At 53.3% G+C, this 22614-nt stretch overlaps 2 protein-coding genes across 2 annotated transcripts in view; one reads left to right on the plus strand and one right to left on the minus strand.

Annotated features, from left to right (window-relative positions):
- Positions 1-14195, plus strand: part of EPB41 (erythrocyte membrane protein band 4.1) — an 81227-nt gene extending 67032 nt beyond the window's left edge. Inside the window, exons 18-23 of the mRNA XM_065697875.1 lie at positions 5730-6179; positions 7296-7424; positions 8553-8654; positions 8891-8971; positions 9809-9916; positions 10727-14195. Coding sequence (XP_065553947.1) covers positions 5730-6179; positions 7296-7424; positions 8553-8654; positions 8891-8971; positions 9809-9907 — 861 coding nt within the window. The 3' untranslated portion in view covers positions 9908-9916; positions 10727-14195. The remainder of the gene's footprint in view (positions 1-5729; positions 6180-7295; positions 7425-8552; positions 8655-8890; positions 8972-9808; positions 9917-10726) is intronic.
- Positions 14196-20372: 6177 nt separating this feature from the next.
- Positions 20373-22614, minus strand: part of TMEM200B (transmembrane protein 200B) — a 9114-nt gene continuing 6872 nt past the window's right edge. The window contains 5 exon segments of the mRNA XM_065697840.1: positions 20373-21209; positions 21211-21365; positions 21368-21736; positions 21738-21874; positions 21877-22093. Of these exon segments, the coding sequence (XP_065553912.1) occupies positions 20735-21209; positions 21211-21365; positions 21368-21736; positions 21738-21874; positions 21877-22093 (1353 nt within the window). The 3' untranslated portion in view covers positions 20373-20734.

Genomic DNA, 22614 nt, shown 5'->3' on the forward strand with positions numbered 1-22614 from the left:
CTCTCCTCCTCCCTTGCTGTTCGTGCAGAAACTAGTGATGAGCCTAAAGAGCAGGTATTCAGTACCTGGAATAATGAGGATGAGGTGGATTTCCTCAGCATGGCAGCAAGGGAGTAGTTTGTGTTTGCAGGGAGGAGGTAGGGCTGGCCTTGTCCAACCTCAAGAAGGTTATGGGGCTCCTCAAGAAGGTTATAGGCAAGTGTCTTCTACTTCACATAAAGGTCAGTAATTTGTCACTCCGAGAATTATTCCACTGGCTTATTGGGTTTTTGTGAGTTGATGGCGCCTGTTCCGACCTGCAGAACGAGGGAGGATGCTCTCTGGGAAAAATATCCCAAAGAAGGCTTAGAGACTCATTTGGAAACTCTTTGGTCTGTACTTACTAGGGGGTGACACTGGAGAACCCAGCAGTGGTGGTTTCTCTTGTGTCCCTGTTTGCTTCTATCTCAGTTTGTGAAGCTGGAGGGAAGGGACCTGCCTTGGGTTGTGCCACTTTGGGATCTTCTAGCAGTGGTACATGGTCGTGCTGGATTGGTTTGTGGGGACTAAAACCACTTTCTTTTTTACCTGAACTGCTCTCTTTTGGAACACTTCTTTGGTTTTGTATTTTTTCTCAGATTTTTCTTTGTAAATATGTACATTTATCCTTAATAAATGTTATTGCAAATCAGATTCTTCTTTCCCCTGCTTATTAACAAAACCGCTGCATACAACCTGCACTAACGACTTCCTTGGATGACCCCTCAGTACTGCTTTCCCCAACCAGCAGCTGTAAGACCCCAAGTCACGACTGGTGGCCTTTAGGGTGTTGGGGCTGCTGGATGCTCTCTGTTGTGGGAGAGGGGGCACACAAGGCTCCAGCTGTAGGCAGTGCATGCTCTCAGACTGGCCAGAATAATTTGACTGTAGCACTCTGTTACCTTAGGGCAGCTCCAGTGCCTAAAGGGGCTACAGAAAACCTGGAGAGGGGCTTTGGACAAGGGATGCAGGGACAGGCCAAGGGGAATGGCTTGAACCTGCCGGAGGGGAGACTGAGATGAGCTCTTAGGCACAAGCTCTTCCCTGTGAGGGTGCTGAGGCGCTGGCACAGGGTGCCCAGAGAAGCTGTGGCTGCCCCATCCCTGGCAGTGCTCAAGGCCAGGTTGGACACAGGGGCTTGGAGCAAGCTGCTCCAGTGGAAGGGGTCCCTGCCCGTGGGAGGGGTTGGAACTAGAGGAGCCTTAAGCTCCCTTCCAACCCAAACACGATGAGCCTGGCACCAGAGTGGAGCTGTGACTTTAGTTATGAAATCAGCAGCACAAGAGTGATGTCAGTTGTGAACCCTGATAGTGTCCCCACTCCTTTCACCTGCTGCTGCACCAAACCAGAGGTGGTTTTGCAATGCCATTAGCAGTTCTTCCTCTGCAGAGGGAATCTGGGGTAAGAAGCTTTTCATCTGAGGATACCTGCCCCACAGAGGGATGGGAAAGGGATCAGGGTGGATTGGAAGAGGAATCCTATTGCTCATCAATTATTTTAATGATTTAATTATCGATCTCGAGGTTGTTTCGTGTTGCCAAGTAGTTGATGCAGTGCATTGGAGGTGGCTGCTGTGTATCATGTAATATCCTGGGATTCTTTTTCATGGCAGCAAGTTAATCTTTGTAAGCTTGTAGCATGCTGAGTATTTTCTAGCCTTACTCTTAACTTCAGCCAAATTCTGGTTTATCCTTCTCTTGCCTGACTAAGCTGGTCAGGCTGTTGGGATCAGACTGACGGCAATTAAAACACCATCCACAAATGTGAATCCGTAGGTAATGATCATCATTTTCAAATGCCAGGGGTTGTTGAATGCTTTCTAAACTACCTTTAAGGCAAAGCAGTTCTATAAGGCATGGCACGTACTGTAAATTAAGGCTCTCTTGTTTTCTGCTTTATAATACCTTTTATCCAAGTGCTTTGACAGCCTCAGTTGAGCTGGGAGTTCTCACTGGTGAGTGTGGACATCATCTACGTGTGCATCCATAGACGGTCATGCAGAGCCTGTTAGCTTCTGTGATTCTTGTTGGGGATAACCTAATAACACGTGGCAATGTTAATGACTGGAAAAGAAGGGGACTGGGAGGCACTAATCAGCTGGAATTCCGTAGAATCATAGGATCAACCAGCTTGGAACATCAAGAGCATCAAGCCCAACCTTCACTCCAGCACTGCCAGGGCTAAACCATGGCTGTTTCTACCATTTCACATGGTAGTTGTAGGGCAAGTGCACTGTAGTGTCATTTTTAATCCAGTTTTAGCACAAGTCCGTGGTGACTGGCAGCTTGACGTTGTTTTAGCAATCCTTAAGTTTCCTGCACATAGGAGTCTGGTTTGGGATGAGGAGAATGGGATATTTCAGGAGAGGCAGCATCATGTATGCATGGGCTGCAGAAAACAGGCATTCATCTGGCAACACAGCTGGTTCATAGGAATATATCCTGATCCAAACCAGGAAACATACAAAGACATTGATACCAAATCACTTTTTAAGGAAGATAAATCCTTTGCTCACTGGTACCAGCCAAGCCATTAAGCCTGTTATTAATTTATCCCCAGTCTGAATTATTGTGTGTCACTTATTACACTGCAATGCTTAAGCTGTATCCTCTGCATTTGGCAGCATCAGGTGCACAAAGGTTTGCATTTAGCAGGGGGGATGTTCCAGTTGCATTCCTGTCCGGTTCCATGTGTTTCATCAGGGGGCATCACATCCTGTGCTGTATTTTCTTGGCCCTGTGTATGGCTTGTGCGGGATGGAGGCGTCGCTGGTTTGAGTCTGGAGCTCTGGAAGTGGGAAGTTTTGCAGGGCAGAACTCGCAGGGTCTCAAGGAGAGCTTGGAACTCTGCAAGCCTGAGCCCTCCAACCAGGAATGCTTTTGCATTTGCAAGGGAAAATAAATCATGATAAGATCAGAATTTGGAACAGATGTTCAAATTCCTGAGGGGGAGGGGTGGGGGGGGTGGTGGTATTTGGGTTATTTTGTGGTTTATATTTAAAGCTAGTATTTCTAGCCTGTATTCAAACATGTTTTAAATATAGGAGCAACCACAGGTGTGTTCTTTAAAAAAAGCACTGTGTGTCAATAGGTAACTTTCTATAGAGGCAAACACCTTCCAATGAGTCTTTCTTCTTACTGATGGAATAGTGAAGCAAGGAAAAAAGTGCTTCTGATCACTTGATCTTATCAGGATTTCATTCTGGCTTCACAGCCTGCATGTTTGTTGCTGCACTTTGCTCTCCTGATACCACTCTATATATGTATGCTCTAGGCTTCTTTTAAGCTTTTCCCTCCCTTTATGCTTTTACCATACAAGATACTTCCAAAATGCACATTATTTTTCCTCTGGGAAGTTGTCCTGACTATACCAATGTTTGTCTCTCAACTAGATCTGCCTTTGTGTAGCTGCCTAATCTGCTTTGTTCTGTGATTCTTCCTCTTGGTGGAGTCGTGCCCCGGCTGTCACATAAGGACATCTTGCTCCTAAGGCAGTTCCCATTACACCCCAGAAGATGTTCTGTGTCTTCTCAAGATCCCACGATGAGTTTGCAAGAGTTAGCATAAGGAAACGTCAGTCTGTAAATTCAGGTTTTAAAGCAAGATGAAGACATGGGTGTTCAAAGCCAACCACCTCCACTCCTGCTCTGTGCAATACTGCAGTGTACTGTCTTGTATTAGGCAAAATGAGGGTGGGATCTGAATAGACCTTTGGCAGAGCACATACGGAAGAGGTTTTGATCAGAAATAACACATCCCTATGTGTGCAGTCTGACCTGATCATCACAGTCCTCATCGCTGTCCCTACACTCCTATTAAATGCATTGTCCTAAGCAATATCCCAAGAATTTAAGAGAAGCCCAAGAGGCTGGAAATCCTAATGGATAGAAATCTTGCAGCTAAGCTCTCTGCAATATAAAGAAGCAGGGAACTGAAAAACACCCGGGAGGAACAGTGGAAAGAGTAATTCCTTGAAAAGATACTAAAATAAGCATCTATTTGTTCCTCTATAAAGCAGCTCCTATTCTTTAACTCACTATTGAATTGGGCCATTACATGAGGTCAATCAGGGTGAAAGCCTCTGGTGTACAAAAAACACATTGTACTGGAGAACCCCTAGGCTTCAGACCTCCCATTTTAAGCCCAAATTACAGGTTTTTGGTTGCCCAGAGGCTCCTTGCAGTACAAAGTGAGGCAGCAGTCTCTTTATCTTTATCCCACCCCCAGAATTAGAATCCCAGTTGACGAAATGGACTTGCCATGCTTTTGTGAAGATTAAATCACTGGTTTTTTGAATGAACAGAGATGTGGTTATTTCTATACAGAGTTACCAGAAATCAGCCCTAAGGTTAATTATCAAGAAGAAAAATGAATAGCATTGATTAAGCAGTATCCTAAGTGGGTTTTTTTCCTCCTTTTTCCCTGATGCTGCGTGATGTAACAACTTCAAGATGTGTAATATTGTAGGTGCCTGTAACTGCTTATTCTGCCTTCCTTGAAGGCAACTTCCCATGTCAGTAATGAGAGAAGCACAGTTTCTAGCCCAGAGCAGGGCTGTAGCCATCACTCACTGCTGGTGACTGAAATGCTGCTGCTCTATGAAATCCGCAATGTGAAGTATTTACCACTTGGGTATTGGAGCGAAGAGCTGGGTTTTGCTAAACCTTTCTATCGTGTTCATGTTTTAACTCTTTTCCTCTGCCACCGTTGCTTCCCTCCTGGCTAGAGATGTAAGAAGACCTAGTTGAGACCTTGCTAACAAGCCGAACAGGGAGCAGCAGAGCACCAGCCTTGGTTAACCTGGCTTGGCACGCTCTTCCCAAGCATCTCAGGTGCTCTGGACACACTCCTTGCTTCTGCAGAGCTGACTTGCTTCATTATGTGCCTGTTCTCCATCACAAACGCCAGTTATGCTGGCCCTCCAGGAGGTTTAGCTGCTGCAAAGGTGTCCATGTGCCAACTGCTTTTGGCTTGAAGTACGTTACAGTGAGGTCGGTAGTGCCGAATTAATGGTCAAGTGCAGCTTGCTGGGCTGTAACAGTGGCATGGTGGTCATGGGTCAGTACAATCAGCGTGAACGCCTGGCTTTCCAGCTTTAAAGCCGCACTTCTTTAGTCCTCAGCTGAAAGGGTTTGTGCTGAGTGACTTGAACTGGTTTGTCGTGAGGAGCTCATGCAGATTCCTTTAGGTGACCAGATTTCATCACTAGAGAGCACAGGCAGATTATCCTGCACAGTTACTCAGGGCTTATTCTTTTAACCTCCACGTGCAATTTAAAACACAGCATAGAGCATTTCAAGGAGTTAAAAGCAGACCTGGGGTATGGTATTGGTGTAGTCTTGTGGAACGTGTGAGTTTTGGTTGTGCACAACTCCCCACTTCCTACACCAAAATCATTCCTGTTTCCAAACTGGGTAAAAAGTGTTTAGCAGTGGTTCTTCCTGTAGGTGCAGAGTTGTTAATTCCTTAAACTTCAGGAGAGGGGATTATTCATGTGCCAGGAAGCCATGTCAGTAAATACCATCGATACACCGCATAGCACAGAGGTCTTCAGGTTTTCCAGTGTTCAAGCCCACTGCTGTTGCATGCCTTACTGGAGATGTGATATGTAAGAAACTGATGTTTTGCCTTTTTGCTTCATGACCTCCTGTTCTCCCTAACGCTCTTTCTCTTTCTCTCCCTGGCCTTTTTTGTGTATCCATTTCCTTTTAGACAATGAGTGACTTTGTCTCCAGAGAGGATGTGGCTGCAGTGCCAGAGAGGAGCAGTGTTAACACTGGCGTGGCATGGGAGGGCTCAAAGCGGTCGGTAGCTTGTAGTGAGCCCCCGGTGCCACCCGCCTCAGAGCCTTCTCCCAGCCAGGACTTTGGTGCTTCCTCCCTAAGCAGCGAGGAGGAGCAGGAGGAGGAGGTGGCTCCCAGCCTCCCCGCGAGCGAGGAGGACCTGAGATGTGCAAAGGGGCTTTGTGCGGATGTGGAGAAGGACTCGGAGCTCTCAGAGCTGGAGCCCCCCACCAGCCCTGCACCTCCCCAGCAGCCCTGGGCAGGAGAGGAGGAGGTGGCAGAGGAAGGTGAAGACAGATTTGCCTTTAGAGAGCTAAATGGCGAGTGTCACGACTCGGATGCTAATACCGGGCTGCCCGCAGTCATTCGCTGCTTCCAGGTAGTGAGCCCAGCGCCTGCTCCCCTGCACCCCCTTTGGAGTGGGACCCAAACACTGCAGCAAGCAGATGCCATGGATCCAGAGAGGAATTGTGTTGGCTTGGCCTCGTGCTTTCAGCTAATCAGCTGGCTAATCTCCCACAGCCAGTGCACACAAGCCCCGCTCAATTTGTCTTTACATGAAATGGCCATGGTGCAACGCCCATGTTGCCTTTCTGTGCTCAAAGCATCCTGTTGCATCCCCCAAAAGGGAAATATTTAGGCTCTAAAGGCATGTAATTTTAGTTCCATGAGGTTTTTGCCATCTCCGGCTGTAGCAGAGGCTGAGCCTTAGCACAGCAGAGCAAATTTGAAGCGCTGTCAAACACACTTTTACATCGTGAACGTGGGCCTTGATGTCCCCTTCCTGCTCCCCACCACGGGAGGTATTTTTGCCTGCTTCAGTGTTGGTATGAATTGCTTCTGGTTAAACAGATGCCCACTTCCCCTGCTAACAACCACAGTGGCATCTGTCAGGTTTGGGAATGGTGAGCAGCAATCAAGCCCTCTGGGAAAACACTGTGGGTGTGAACTAACCCTGTCGTCTTCTGGATGATTATCAGGTGGTGGAACAACTGATTTCTCTTTCCCCCCCTCCCCATTTCTCTTTCGAGACATCCCGTTTCTGTTTTGTCTGACATTGATTTAATAAAAGTTCAAGACCTAGGATCTGGTGAGGAATTTTGCTAATACAGTGTTCCACTTGCAGTCAGGAGGAAGCTTCTCAGCTGTGTGCAAGCCCAAGGGTTGTGTTAATCTTGACATGGTCATCAGTAGACAAGGGTCATCAGTGGAGACAGTTTCTTTGTGGTGGTGTGACACACTGGTTAAACCCTTCATGCCTTGCTTGGGCTGACCTGAGGGTGTTGGAGGTCTGAAGGGTTTGATCCTCACGCATGGTCTCTGGCCTCTGAGCAGTGTGTTATCCTAGAGACTTAAACCCAAAGATCTCCAGGCTCACCTTGGTTCCCACAGTTCTTTTATCAGATCAGTGTCAGAACATTTGCCAGGAGCGCTGTCACGGTGTGGAAATGTTTAACTGAGTCTTCATGGAGATGTTTTTAACCCTGTCTCACAGCCACCGCTAGTGAAGACACAGACTGTCACCATCTCCGACGTGTCCAGCGCTGTCAAAAGTGAAATCCCCACAAAAGAAGTCCCCATCGTCCACACTGAGACCAAGACCATCACCTACGAAGCTGCACAGGTAAGGTGTGTTCTGATTCATTTTCCAGAGGCTTAAGTCCGGTGTGCCCAGGCAGCCAAGAAGCCACCAGCATCCTGGCCTGTATCAGCACCAGTACAGAAGGAGGGCCAGGGCAGGGATTGTGCCACTGTACTGGGCACTGATGAGGCTGGTCCTTGAATCCTGTGCTGAGCTCTGGGCCCCTCACTACAAGAGTGACATTGAGGTGATGGAGCGGGACCAGAGAAGGGCACCGGAGCTGGTGCAGGGCCTGGAGCACAGCGGTGATGGGGAATGGCTGAGGGACCTGGGGGGTTCAGTCTGGAGAAGAGAAGGCTCAGAGGGGACCCGATCGCTCCCTACAAGTGCCTGACAGGAGGATGGAGCCAGGAGGGGCTGGGCTCTGCTCCCAAGGAACAAGGGATGGGACAAGAGGAACCGGCCTCAAGCTGCCCCAGGGCAGGTTTAGATGGAGCTGAGGAACAATTCCTGCCCCAAAGGGTGCTCAGGAGCACAGGGGGTGTTCAGAGATGCCCGCTCTGGGTGGTGGTGAGCGTCACCCTGTTTCTCAGCGGGTCACTAGGGGAATAGGGGAGGTTTGCTCTGTTACTGCTGTTACCATTTCTAGCAGGGAAGTGAAAAGGAAAAGCGAGTCTCCAGGGGGAATGCCGGCTTCTGATGTGCCATGAGATTCCTTCCAGTCTGTGGGAAATGGTCCCACCTTGTGGTAGTTCCAGATATCGTCCCACTGCCGTACTGAGGATGCTGCACAGCGTTCCTTAGTGGTGCACTGTGAGGGAGACACGGCCAGGACGAGTTGGCAAGGACGAGTCTTAGGTTTTTCAGCAGACCTTGGCAGGTCGAGTTGTGCAGGATGGGAACCAAGTGACCAGCTGTAGATGCTCCTACTTCACCAACTGTCTGGACTTCCATTGTCAGAGGTCCTCTGGGGTGATTCTCTGGATCAGTCCAGGGGCTGTGCTGAGCCTTCAGACCTGCGTGATCCTTGTGCAGCTCAGCTTGCTCTGTTGCGTGGTCCACGATGGAGAGGAGTTTCTGTCCTCAGATTGCATTGCTCTGTTGATGTGGAGCCCCTGCTTCAGCCCATGTAGCCCACAGAGGCTGATGGCCTGTTCTTCTGTCCCACAGACAGATGGTGGCAATGGAGATTTAGACCCTGGCATCCTGCTGACTGCTCAGACCATCACTTCGGAGACCACCAGCAGCACCACCACCACCCAGATCACAAAGGTAACAGCACAGGAACAGTGGAACACACCAAGCACTTCCCTGGCTCCCTTAGAAGAAAATGAGTATTTGACAGATTTCCTTTGAGCAGTGGCAGTTTCCCCCATGGTGTTGCTGCCGTGGTATGACGGCAGGGTTTGGAAATGCTATTTTTGCACCAGTCTTTAGGCAGGCAGCCCCCGTGCACTCCAGTTCCTTTTGATTCCCAAGACTAACCGTAGCTTTCCCTTTTGTACTAGACTGTAAAAGGTGGCATTTCAGAGACGCGGATTGAAAAGAGGATTGTCATCACAGGAGATGCAGATGTAGACCACGACCAGGTAGGAGTTTGGATGTGATCCAGAAGAGCTTCTGAAAGCTGGCACGAATTAGACACTGAGGCTGCCTTGCTGAGGACAGCTCCACCAGAAAACAGCCGAGGGGAACTTTACTGGGGTAGAAATGAAACTTCAAGATGGGTTTCAGCACTAAATCCCTTTCTGACAGTTTGCAGCAGCAGGGCTGGGCCAGCAAAGCTCAATTCTGTTCCAAAGCTGGTGTTGGCAGCAAAGTTTTGATTCCAGAATTGTTCCGAACAAATGCAAAAAAACCCACAAAAAAAGGTGAAATACGATTTTTTCCTTGAGATCTGCATGAATTTGCTGATACCTTTGAAGCATTATTGCTGCTCTAGAGTGCCAGAAGTCATTTCATAGCACTTCTGCACCTGCATTAAATCTCATCAGCTTTATATGAAACCTTTCTGATGAGTCAGGCTTATTGGCCTGGAGTGTGTGTTGGAAGCGATGATTTTGTCATCAGAGAATTATACTTTGATTTTAGTGGCAAGTATCATGGGGCAGGAGAACGTCTGAACACCAAGGGCTAGTTTATTAATTCCAAGAGATGTGCGAGAAGGTCTGCAATGGGCTGCTCACACTTGCTGGCTGAATAAACAGGGTTTGCTTGATTGCTCTCAGCCATCTCCTCCCATGGGGCAGGGGAGAGATGTGGTGTGTTCTTGGAAAACAGCTTTTCCTGTCAGAGATCATCGAATGCCACCCACAAACTGCAGCTGAAGTGGAGTCACTTTTCTTTTCCTCTCCCCAGAATTAGAAGTAGTCTCTTCTGTCCCCGAGGACCATTGGTGGCATGCTCTGAAGTGTGGTCTCTTTCAGGTCCTAGCACAGGCCATCAAAGCAGCAAAGGAGCAGCACCCGGACATGTCAGTGACCAAAGTGGTTGTGCACCAGGAGACAGAGATCGCAGAAGAGTAGTAAGGCTGTGTAAGTAGGGAGACCACAGACAATGAGGGATGGGTGCATGGGAGGTTTGGCTAAATATGGTCAAAGTTTAAATTCACTTATTATTGTTAGCTGGTGAGTCCTGCTCGGGCTGCTCTATGAAATGATTTAAGGCTGATGAAGCAGTCACAGACTAATCCTGCAGTGGAAGTGAGCCAGAATTGTCTAAAACAAGCTGCATGGCTCCATGATGAAGCTGCTTTGCCTTACCAAACACCTTCAGTGCACCTACAGCGTGCTGAGGTACAGGTTTCACATAGACCCCTGCCTGTATCATGGACCCCAAGCTCCTGGCTGGCCTGGAAAGTTCCCTTCTCTGCAGTTTTGATGATTTTGGGAAAGAAAAATCTTGAGCTGCTTGAGAAATCCAGGAGCTCTGCCTGTGCATCAGTGCTGTAAAGCCCATCCTGCCCCACACTGGTGATGTTTGTGTTGCCCAAGTCTGTGCTTGTGTCCTGCCTCATCCCAACAAAGATGGGATTTGGGAGGTGGAGCATGAACAGATGAGCAGAGAAGAGACAGCGTGGTTTAACGCACTTGTGGTTGAGCTTTATAACTCTCCAGACCTAAACAAAAACACCACAGGTTTCCTAAGGGTTCCTGGACTTGGAGCTCTTAAACTACAGTCCTTTAGGGATGGGAGCAGGGTGTAGTTTGTGCCAGGAGCCTGGTGGTGGATCTGAATCTGCCAGGGATGGAAACTCAATTTCTGCTTTCAGTTCTCTAATCAGTTTGGGAACAGGTCCCTCTCTGAGTTGGGAGCTCTGACTTCCCTTGTTTCCCTCTTTCTAGGAAGCGTTCCTGCCAGACCCAGCACCAGGAAAAAGAAACCCAGCAAAACTACCAAGAACCTACCTGGAGCACAAAGACCTCTGATTTACAAGACTTGACACTCAGAGACATTCATATCATTTAATAGGAGTTGCGCTTTGACATTTTACTTGGGATTTTCCAGCCTCCACTGGATCCCCTTGGATATAGGGTTTGGGGTTTTTTATATATATATATAGTGACAGAAGTATATTGCCATATTTCTAACTGGACTGAATCTTTTTTACAGGTTTTCAATTTTGCATTCCCTCTCACACAGAGCCTCTTCCAATACCAACCCAGACACACCTCGCAGGGCTCAAAGGGTCTCTGGTTTAAGTCCTAGTCCCTCCACCTCGTCAGGGATAAAGGAGATAAGCCACATCCATGCATATATTCCCAGTGCGGGATCCATAGACGCCTTCATAAAGCCATGGCTCTTTCTGCTGGGAGAGTCAGTTGAAGAGAAGTCAGACTTCTGTGCAGCATTTCCGATTGCCTCTTGATTTATTCTTTCCCTTTCTTAGCTCGAGGGAGCTTGAGACTCCACAGCCACATGCAGAGGAGGTTCCTCCCCGTTGGGTTTCAGGCCCCCGATGTGTGAACACAGTAGGGTTTTGTGGTGTAGCCCATGCCCACATCTCCATAGTTGACTAGAATTTAAGGACTACTGGAAGTTGCTTCAAGTATCTTATACTGTGAATTTTAGAGCTTTAAGAGGACTGTGATAGCATCTCGCCTTCCTCCCGTGTGTCTCTGCCGAGTGCTACCTCCCTGTTTGTGTTTTCTAGATGCCATTCAATTAAAAAGCCCTTTAGAAGTGTGTGTTTAAGGTGTTTGGACTCGGAATGCTATTAAGGTAGGCTTAGGCAGCATTCACAGCAACTGGGGTTTTTCAGTGTCATAGTTTTTCACTTGTTTGTGTTCAGGAGTTTTAACTTAGGGGGGTATTTTGTAGGTCATGGGTTGGGTTTTTGCCTCCCCTCACAGTGCTGTTTAAAGCTAAACACGTTACCCACATACCAGGGCATGTGTCCTACTATCATTTCATTTTAAAACCCTTTAGACAATCCTTCTTAGGCCTGCAAGCTGTATTTGGAGAGGCTGAACAAGAAATCTTAAGAGGTATCAGGTGTTTGCTGGTCATGATAGAGCCAAACCATGTAGAAAGTGCTTCCACCTCCTCTTCCACGCTGGCTTAAGGGTCTGTACTTCGTATGGCTTCGTGACCACCTTGCTGGAATGACATACCAGGGTTAGTATCAGCTTTAGGCTGAGCTTAAAGACCACTGGGGCATGGCGATGACCAGAAAACATCATTTTGGGGGGGCTGCGTGCATTTCCCTCCATAGCACTGGGGACTGAGCTCCCGCTGCTGCTTCCTGAGCTTTGTGGAAATGTTCTAATCAGGCCCTGGTTTCTCCTTCCAGCTTTTAAACTTAAATCCAGGCTTTGTAAAGAGTCTCCCAGACACTCGTGAGCGCTTGAGTACACTTTGAGGTTGTGTTTTTTATATCTCTATATCTATCTCTAGTGTGGCACATTGGTAGCTGAGGGCATGGAGTGCTCTGCTACCGCTCCTCAGGTGAGGATGGGGAGACGATGGCAATAAAGCAAGCTCTGTGCTGGTTTAAATTCGGATCATGTGTTTCAGGAGCCACTGGCTTCAGCTCAGGCTGTGAGGACTTGGTGTTCAGCTTCAGAGAGCCTTCACCTCCACTGGGCCTGCTGTAGCTACTCAGAGTCAGGTGTAACGTGAAGGAAGCTCTCAGTATTGGTTGGATGCTGCGCTGAGGAAGCTGGAATCCAGGATTTTGCTTCCTTTGAGCTTTGCTGGTGTGGGTCACCCTCAGCCTCCAGCATTCCCATGCTGGTCGCTGCTTCCTGGGCTGCTCTGGGTGCATGGTTCCCTCCCGGGGTGCTCTGCTTTCCACGGGGTACCAGGCATCCTACACTGGGATTTAGGGAATCCTGGGCTCCACAGCTGTAGTGTAGAGATGAAGTCTTCCTATCTATGCCTGAACATCCCTTTCCTTCCTTATTCTGCAGATCCTTGAACAGGTCTGTGTCCCTGCTGCCCTCAACTTACTTGGGTAACACTTGCCTTAAACCCCCATCATGCTGAGCATCCCTCTGAGAACATCCCTTTGCCCCTCAGTCCTCCCTTTTTACCCTGCAGCAGCTCCCTGAGGAGTAAGCAGACACACTGAGGTGTCAGTAGGAGGATTTCTGAGCTTTGCCAGACAAAGCCAGTGGGATAAATCCCGTTTGTCCATAGCACTTAAAGACACGTGGCTGGCACGAGAAGTTAGGGAAAGGTGGTGTGAGGCTGAAGCTTGGTCTGGGGTGTCCGGAGCACAAAGAGTGGGACAAAACACCCTGAGCAGGGATTTCTAGGGTGAGAAAGCTGCTGGCACAGGAGGTGGTTCCTTTCCAAAAGGATTTGCTCACCGTGGCTTTGTGCATCCCTGGTTTAAGGACTCATGGACTGGAATGACTTCTTCCTGGGTGCCTGGCTCCAGGTTGTTCCTTCTCACACTTCCCCCTTCGCAGTTCTTGTTTCTCCTGGAGTGTTTTAACCAAGTTATTGCCTCATCTGCCCTCTGCCATCACCCTGCTCTGACCCCAATGGGATGTCCCTGCTGACCCTCTCCAACCACCACAGCCTCCTCCATGCAGCACCCGGTCCAGGAGCTGGACAGGAGCAGCAGCAGCCCAGGAAGAAGATAAAAGCTCAGAGCAGAAGCAGCTTCTTCCATCCTCAGTGGTGCTGCCCACACCTCTTCCACCTCCCTTGGGATTGCGAGTCCTTGGCTCCTGGCTTGCTGTGTCATTTCTAGGGACAAACCAGCTAAGTAAGGTCTATTTATATGAATGTTCCCAGCTCTTCCCACTCCACAAATTCACCCAGAGACTGTCTTGATTGTATAATACACATTATATGGAAGCTATTTATATATGAATGAATGTTTTTATAGAAAGGAAGGCAAGGAGCTCGTGTTCTCCCTCCTCCATTAAACTGGAACGGCGGCTCTGGTTGCCAAATAGCAATCTCTGACCAGCACAGATGTGTTAGCAAAGGACTGACTGATTTCTGCTTTCAATAAACTGTGGTTTGCTGGTTTTCCTGACTGTACCATTCCCATCGGAGGTGCTCGTGTCCCAGCATCCTTGAAGCTTGGGAAAGAAACACAAGGATTTAGCTGAGCGGATGAAGGAGCTGTGTAACACTGAGGCGATGGTGGGTTGTCTAGGCTAGCTGTTTACACTTCTTTCTACCAATAGGAACTTTTGCGATGGGCAAACCTTTCTAGATCCACTAGTGCTGGAGCTGTTCTTTTGGACTCCCATAGGGAATCAAAGGGAAAGTTGCTGTAGCCTTTAGAGCCACCCAAGTGTTCGGTATTGCTTCTTGTACTGCGTTTTCCAATAAACTCTCAAACAAAACCGGTCCCTGACCCTGAAGCCTTTTTCCCTTCTCCTCCCCCTCCTCCAGGGCTCTCTTCCCAGCCTGGCTTCGTCTGACCTAAGCCAGACCCATTGCCTCTGACGCGCGTCCGCTGCCATGTGCAGTGGTACCCAGCGCTCCCCCAGCCCTGGGCTGTGTTTTCCTGCACTCCCGGTGCTTTCAGACCCTCAGTCAGCTCCAGGGGGGCACACATGGGATGAAGACCCCCAGAAAGAGCCAAAGGGGACCCCAAGAGTCTGGGTTTCCCCTAAAGCATCGCCACTCGATGGAAAACCTCCCTTTAAGCTACTGCGTGAGGTTCCTGCCCAAGGGCTGCCTGACCCTGAGCTGGAGCAGGGGAGATGGTGTCCAACCCATCCTCTTCTGTTTGTTCCATCTCATGGCCGCAGCAGCTCTGGGAGGGACAGGGATACCCAGCAGAAAGCTGATGGGGCAGCTTGGCCACCGGCCCCATAGAGAACAACAGCCAGTTGGGAGAGCTGGAGGTGGGGAATGGGGTGGGAAGAGCATCTTTATGGCTGGCTCTGGTACCAGCCCCGTGCCTCAGTTTCTCCAGCAGACAGAAGGGGAAGGGTTCCACACCCCCATGCTGTCCCATGTCTATATTCCCATGCTAAAAGCAACGTGAAGCCAAGCTCCATCTCGCTGCCTTTGGCCCCTTTGCTTCCAAGCGGCTGCAAGTGTTCAATCTGAACACACAGGACCGCAGAGATCAGGCTGGGGTCACCGGGGACCGGCCGCCGCTGGAGCTGCTGTTCCGTAACGTGTCACAGCAGCTTGAATCACTTCCAACGCTATCCCTGCAGCCAGCACGGGCTGTGGCAGCCCCGGGCTCCTCGCCTTGTCCAACCCAATTAGGGTCACACCAAGAGATGCTTAAATAACCCTGTCCTGGGGAGCTGGGGCTTGGAGCCTTCAGTGAGCGCACTGGGGGTGATGAGGCACAGCCAGGCAGGAGCTGCAGCTCCAAAGGCATCGTGTGGGGGGCAAACAACCAAGGCGCAGTTGAATCCATTTGCCCAGCTCCACCTTGGGCTGTCAGAGCCTGCCCAGCCACAGGGAACCATGGGACGGGTTGGATTGGGAGCGACCCTAAAGCACATCCAGCTCCAGCCCCCTGCCCTGGGCAGGGACAGCTTCCCCGAGGGCAGGTCCAGACCGCATCCCGAAGGGAATCAGGGAGCAGGGTTTGTGGAGGGGGGGTTTGCCTGGCTACAAGGAAGGGAAAACATCGGGCAAACAAACACCATGGCAATGCCGAGAGACGCAAACAAACACAAGGAAGCCCGTAGCAAACCTCCTGTCCCATCACCAGCAGAAGGCAGCAGCAGCCCACAGCTCCCTGGGGGCCCGGCCTGGGCTCCTGGATGGCCCCACGCCAGCCCCTGGATCCCACACTGAAGTCTCCATCTTGCGGTCCCATCCTTCGGGAAGGAGCCACAGAAGCCATTTCCCTTCCTCGCCCATCCCTGGTCCTTCCAGGGGTCTCCATCCCGGACCCGGCCGGGGCGCAGCCTCCATCACCCCCGAGGGGAGCGTTCCCATTGCAGCACCAGCTCCTTCCAGCCCGGGCTATTTTTAGGTTGTTCCTCCCGGGCATGGGTCAGGGCAGCCAAGCCTGTTCCCGGCGGAGCAGCGCCAGGCCCCGGGTCAGGGCTGCTCGCAGGGCTCCGGAGGGAAGGGCTGCAGGAGCCGGGCAGGCAGCGGGCTCAGCTCCATCCCGAGGCACCGTCCCTGCCATCCTGCTCCATCACCGCATCCCCCCAAACCCCTCGAGCGGGGCTGGCGCCCGGCGCCCTCCATCACCCCATGGAGAGGGACGCGGCAGCTGGATCCATCCCACTGCCCTCGGGATGTGCCAGGGAAACGGGACCCGAGGCAGCAGCACCCGTGGTGCGGTGCAAACCTGCACCCAGTGATTCCCAGCGAGCTGCACGCAGGCACTTCAGGATGCTCCCAACCCTCTCGATGCTCTGCTCCATAGCAGTGAACTCCCAGGCACAGGCTTCTCCCAGCACATCCCACCAAGCCATCCAGATAAGTCAGTTTTCCTGGAATGGATTCCCACAGCCCAGATTCCCAGCCCTTAACCGCACCAAGCCCCAGTTAACCCCCTGCACCCCAGACACGCCACCTTATCCACATTATCCTTCCCTTCCTACGATGCCCCCCCAGTACGGGCAGTGCCCCCCAGTGGGCTCTAAGCCAAAAAGATCCAGGCTCCAGCGCTGGGCTGTTGGATGAGCGCATCGCAGGGATGCTGATAACAACTGATGGGGACCCAGAACCAGCCCGAGGGGATCAGCCCCACGTTTCTCACCCCATTTCTGCAACAGGAGCAATGTGCAGGGCCGGGGGTGCCCGCATCCTGTGCGGGACCCCCCAGCCCTAAAGAAAATCACGCACCAAGCAACTACCCCCAACCCCATCCCAGCTTCATCCCGGCTCCATCCCGGGCCCACTGGGTGCTGGGACGTGTCTTTGGCTCAAGGACAGCTCAGGAGCGCTTTGCATGGCACTTACCTCTCCCTTTGCTAAATGAAGCCTCCAAAAGCAGCCCCCAAACACCCCCATCAAGAGGCGTTACAGCACCGGGGGCCCATCCGCACCCCAGCACCCTGCTTGGGGCCCTCGCCTTCGGACACACGGTGCTGCAGCATCACTCCTCACACACCGCGACGGGCGCAGAAGAGCCCGCGCTTCCTCTCCCCACACCTCAGCAAGGGGGTTTATGGCAGCCCCAAGTCATGCACCAGCATCGCATCCCCTGCCTGCACTGCGAGTGTGCGTCTGCTGCCCTCCACACAGACCTGAGGCTGTAAGGAAGGACTCACCCGACAGGAGGATTTGTGGCTGTGAATGGGAGGGGAGGAAGAGGAAGACAAGGAAAAGGGAAAAAAAGGGGGAAAAAAGGGGGGGAAAGGGGGGGAAAGGGGGAAAAAAGGGAAAAAAGGGAGAAGAAAGGAGAAGAAAGGAGAAGAAAGGAGAAAAAAGGAGAAAAAAGGAGAAAAAAGGAGAAGAAAGGAGGAGAAGAAAGAAGAAGGAAAGAAGAAGAAAAGGAGAAGAAAGGATTAGGAAAGGAGAAGCAAGGAGAAGAAAGAAGGAGGAAGGAGGAGAGAGGAGGAGCAGGAAGGGTGTGGTGGGAGCTGTGGGGCTGAGCACATCAGGTGTGGGGTGGGACTGAACAGCCCCACCTGTGGCTGATGTGGCCGGAGCTGTGGTGCTCCAAGGGTTGGGTCTGGATCCCTTGTCCTGAGCATGACGATGTCCCAGCAGGGAGCCTGCAGCCCCACCAGCACTGCCTGCGGTGGCCCTGGGCATGGGGTCTGCTCCCTCCCCACCTCAACCACCACGGGCACTGCTTTCCCCCACTCATTTTGCACATTTTGCCTGGTTTTAGCCCAAATTACGCCTGTTCCATCGCCATGGTCCAGCCTCGGGGTCCCTTGGTGATGGTAAATGCAATCACCAGGGCTCGTTGCCTTTCCTGCCTCCGCCTTTGACCGTGGTGGCCCAAGGGATGCCCCGTGGTCTGTTCTGGATGTGCCAGCACTGGGGGCAACCCCACTGTTCTCTTCTGCTGGTGTTTTGGGTGAAATCCCCCTTCTCTTGGTAGGAATCTCCTCCTGGGTGGTGATGGCTGGGTTGTTAATCCATAGTGAGACCTCCGGTGCTTCCAGGATGGGTGAACTTCACAGCTCTGCATCCAAGGGGGGTCAACAGAGGGATCCACACTGGATCAGTTTGCTTTAATTTATCTTCTCATCCCAGATCACAGGGACAGCAGGGGGGTGAGAGCATCCGCAGCATCCGTCCATTGAAACCAGCACTGGTAAAATCCCACAAACACTCCTGAAATCACATCCATGGGCAGAGCTGAAGGTGAGGGATGTGCAAATGATGAGAGCAGAGGTCTCCTCACCCTGCCACATCCAGCAATCCAGCAGCTTAACACTTTGAAATGATCCCTATGGGGCTCAGGAATCCCGACAAGGAGGATGCTGGGGCAGGAGGAGGATGCTGGGGCCAGAGGAGGATGCTAGGGCAGGAGGAGGATGCTGGGGCAGGAGGAGGATGCTGGGGCAGGAGGATGCTGGGCAGGAGGAGGATGCCGGAGCTGCACATGGTGCAGGCAGCAGATGTGGCCAAGGCAGGAGATGCCCCAGGCAGGTTCCCCTCTCACCCCCCATCACTGGGTTGCAGCAGTTTGAGCCCCATCCAGACAATGAAAGGGCCAAACGACACCAAAAGCCCTCATCCCTGTGCAGCTCCTGGTGCGGGTCCTCACAGGGCTCTGGTTCCTTGCTCCCGGTGCCAGGGCCCGGCCTCTGCCCTGGCCGCTGGAGCCCAAAGGGAAGCTGTTTCCAGATGAAAACAACCCCTGGCAGGTCCCCAGTCACTGCCCCCCCCATCACTGCCCCTGTGGCTGCTCCTTGCCTTGAACCGTGCCTGGAGAGCGCTGAGGTTGTGCAGCCAAATAAAGAGCTTGGGGCTGGTGTCGCTCCCAGTGAATCCACGGGGATGAGGCTGATTCCCAAAGCACGGCCTCGGCCCCATCGCTGCTTCCTGGCCCAACGGGACCCCTTCCACTGGAGCAGCTTGCTCCAAGCCCCTGTGTCCAACCTGGCCTTGAGCACTGCCAGGGATGGGGCAGCCACAGCTTCTCTGGGCACCCTGTGCCAGCGCCTCAGCACCCTCACAGGGAAGAGCTTCTGCCTAAGAGCTCAGCTCAGTCTCCCCTCGGGCAGGTTCAAGCCATTCCCCTTGGCCTGTCCCTACAGGCCCTTGTCCAAAGCCCCTCTCCAAGGTTTCTTCTGGCACCAGGGCAGGCTCTGGTCTGATCAATGAGGAGGGCAGGACCAGGGGTGGTTTCTGGGTGTTGGATGCTTCAACAAGGCAAAGCTGCTGCAAAAAACCCCAAACCCTTCTCTTCTTTTTGGTAGAGACGAGAGGAAATGAACAGGCAAAGAGGAAAAACGCGGATTTGGAAAGATGCCGCCGTCTGCCCAAGTGGTACCCGGCTCTGAGGATGCTCCCTCTCACCATGGCTGTGCCCAACCAGCCCCAGCTCTTGGGCCTCCACCCAAGAGATGGATTTGGTGTTAAACAAAAGGCTTTTGGGGGCAAGAAGGACCAGGTCTGACCCCGGCATTGGGCCGAGGTTTGTCCCAGTGTTCGGTTGAGCCGCTGGCACAGCTGGGACACTCCAGCCTTAAGAACACAAAGGTTATTCCCGGCTATTCCTCCAGTTCCTGTATATTAGAACCAGGCCCCATCGCTGCTGCTCTGTGGCCGTGCTATGGCTGGTGGGACCTGTCACCTCCTCGCTCCTGTCCCCATCCCCACAACCCTCCTGGATAGGCTTCCATGGGGACACCGCAGCCACGCGCTGGAGGGAATCAACCGGGCTGAGCCCCACAGCAGTGACCAGCGAACACCCTCCCTAGGGAAAAACATGGCAAAGCCCCTGGGAGAGGATCAGGAAAGAAACGACAGAGGCAAAACTGCTTGTTCGCAGGAAAAGAGGCAGCGGCGCTTCCCTGCTCCAGGCTGCGATGGGATCCGAGCTGCATCCCTCAGCGCTGCCTCACCCGACGGAGCAGACCTGCTCCTCCGTTTCCCATTCTATCCATGTTTTCCAACGTAACTTCCTACGGTTTTCCGGCCATAACTTCCCCGCTGGAGGGTTTTGTTTCTGTGCTACCCCCCGTGGGGATCACAACAGCCCAGTGCCAAGGCTGCATCTCCGGCCTCATTCCACGCAGCTCCTGTTCTGCATCCGGAGGACACCAAAGCACACCACAGCACCCAACAGGGCTTGGCCAAACCAGCACCCAAACTCTCCCCCTTCCCTCCCTGCCATCACATCCCTCCTCCTGCACCCCACATCCCTCACCCCCCCAACCAGCACAAGCAATCCCTGTCCCGTAGATGGGATTTGGGAACCGCTGCCGCCTGCACCTCCCCTGGGCTCCTCCTGCATCCCTGCTCTGCCAAAACCCCTCCAAAGCTCGAGCTGCTCACCCCGTCCTGCACATCCCCATCATTTACAGAACATCCCCACCCTGAGCCTTGTCGGAGGGGGCAGCAGGTCTTGGACACCCTTTGGGACCCGCTGCCCGCCCCGAGCATCCCTCGGCGACACGAGGTGGGACCACATGGCATCAAGGTAACATTTAATAGCCCCACTGGGTTTACGTGCTCTGGTCAAGCAAACCTTCCAGGGGGTTGAGGTTGGGTCAAGGGGACACCCCCCGCCCCACAGCATCCCCCCCACTCCGGTGCAATAAAGTGCTGCAGGGGCTGGTGGGGCTTCACCCACCCAACGTCCCCATCCTGCAGTTTGTGCTGGGTCTCAAAGCCAGGGCTCCTCTGGAAAAGCCACCGGGAAAAGGGCTTTGTAAGGCCAAGGGCATCCACTGGGAAGACATCGAGAGGCAGCCGGGAGGGGACGTCGCACCCCCGGCGAGTCCTCCGGCAGCAGCAGCAGGTCAAGACCTCCCTCTTGGCACTGCTTCACATCAGCAACCCCTGAACCCCCCCCCGGGACGTGGGGTCTGGGGGTCCCTGGTGGGTGCTGGGGACCAGGGTGAGGGGCTGGGGGGTGTCAGACCCCGCGTTCCCTGCTCCATCCCCACCGCCCAGGAGCTGGGCCGGGGCTCGCTGTGCTCCAGCAGCCGGTCCGAGGAGTCGCCGGTGCTCTCCAGCTTGCTGTAACCCACCAGGCTGACGTGGTCCAGCCGCGGCCAGCTCCGGTTCTTACGGTCCTTGATGGGGGCCACCAGCAGCACCCCGGGCTGGCCGAGGTCCAGGGACTTGGAGTGCCCCGGGGTGTGGAGCTGCGCGTCGGGGCCGAGCTCCATGGCCACCGGCTCCGCGCCTCCATCCACGTTGATGGTGACGTGGCCACCACCAGGGTCATGGCCGTGGGGAGCGATGCTGCTGCCGCCAGGCTGGCAGAGCTGCGGGGCTTCACGGGGGGGGTCTGCAGGGGCCCCCTCGCGCCGCTGCATCCAAGAGGCAGTTGTTGAGCTTGATGACGGGCAGCGCCAAGGAGCCGACAGCCGAGGAGAGCAGGGACTCGGCCCCGGTGTGGGGGGAGAAGCCGAGGTTGGCCTCGGCGGAGGCACCGGAGCGGAGGCTGAGCAGGGAGCGGCAGCGGGAGATGCCGCCGGGCGCTGCAGGAACTCGGCCGTGGTCTGGAGCCTGTTGGCGCAGTAGCAGTTGGACCACTTGGTGCCGGTGCCGGGGCAGGGCTGGCCAGAGAGGTCCACGCGGTAGCAGCCCTCCACGCACTCAGCGTTGGCCTTGGGGACGGGCTGGGTGTCCCCGCGCTGGCAGTGCCCGTCCCCGGGGCCGGTCCCCTCGGGCAGAGCCGCCACCATGCAGTAGAGCCCCTTCTGCATGAGCCTGCGCGTCTCCATGTCCCGGTTCTCGTACAGCATGGTGTTGGCGCAGATGAAGATGAAGAGCCCGATGCCCATGATGACGGGGCCGATCAACTTGAGCTTCTCGCTGTGGGGCAACGTGGCGCGCAGCCGCCACCTCCCTCCTCATGTCCCCCGTGACGTTGGCGGCACCAGTTGCCCCAGCTCCGCGGTGGGGCCAGTAGCCCACCACGGCGATGGTCATGCCCACCAGGACCACCGAGATGCCCACACGACGAAGGCTCCCGATGGCGAGCGCATGCGGAGCTGCCCCTTCACCGGTGCCTCCGTCGGGGACTTGCACCGCCGCAGACGATGCCCCGGCGCCGCGGTGGAGCGGGGGGCACTGGGGCACCGGGGACCTCGTTGCCCCCCGGCTTCCGGCTCCCGCATGGGCCCGTTGCTCTCGGCGCTCTCCGCGGTCATCGTGTCCGGCCCCGGGCGCTCCTCCTGCTGTGGGGAGGAGAAAGAGGGGAAGAGGCATCAGTGGGGATCTGCGTGCCCGGGGTGATGGGGAGAAGGGGGAGGATGCGGACACGGGGAGCGTGGGGATGGAGGGGAGTATGGGGATCACAGGGGCATAAAAGGGACACAAAACACATTGGTGATGGGAAAGGGAGAAGGGAAAGGGAAGGGGAAAGGGGAAGGGGAAGGGAGGGAAAGGAAAGGAAGGGAAGGGAAGGGAAGGGAAGGGAAGGGAAGGGAAGGGAAGGGAAGGAAGGGAAGAAAGGAAGGAAGGAAAGGAAGGAAGGAAAGGAAAGGAAAGGAAAGGAAAGGAAAGGGGAAAGGAAAGGAAAGGGAGGAAAGGAAAGGGGAAAGGAAGGAAAGAAAGGGAAAGGAAAGGAAAGGAAAGGAAAGGAAAGGAAAGGAAAGGAAAGGAAAGGGGAAAGGAAAGGAAAGGAAAGGAAAGGAAAAGGAAAGGAAAGGAAAGGAAGAGGAAAGGGAAAGGAAAGGAAAGGAAAAAAGGAAAAGGA

This window comes from Lathamus discolor, chromosome 18 (assembly GCF_037157495.1).
Source record: "Lathamus discolor isolate bLatDis1 chromosome 18, bLatDis1.hap1, whole genome shotgun sequence".
Taxonomy (NCBI): domain Eukaryota; kingdom Metazoa; phylum Chordata; class Aves; order Psittaciformes; family Psittacidae; genus Lathamus; species Lathamus discolor.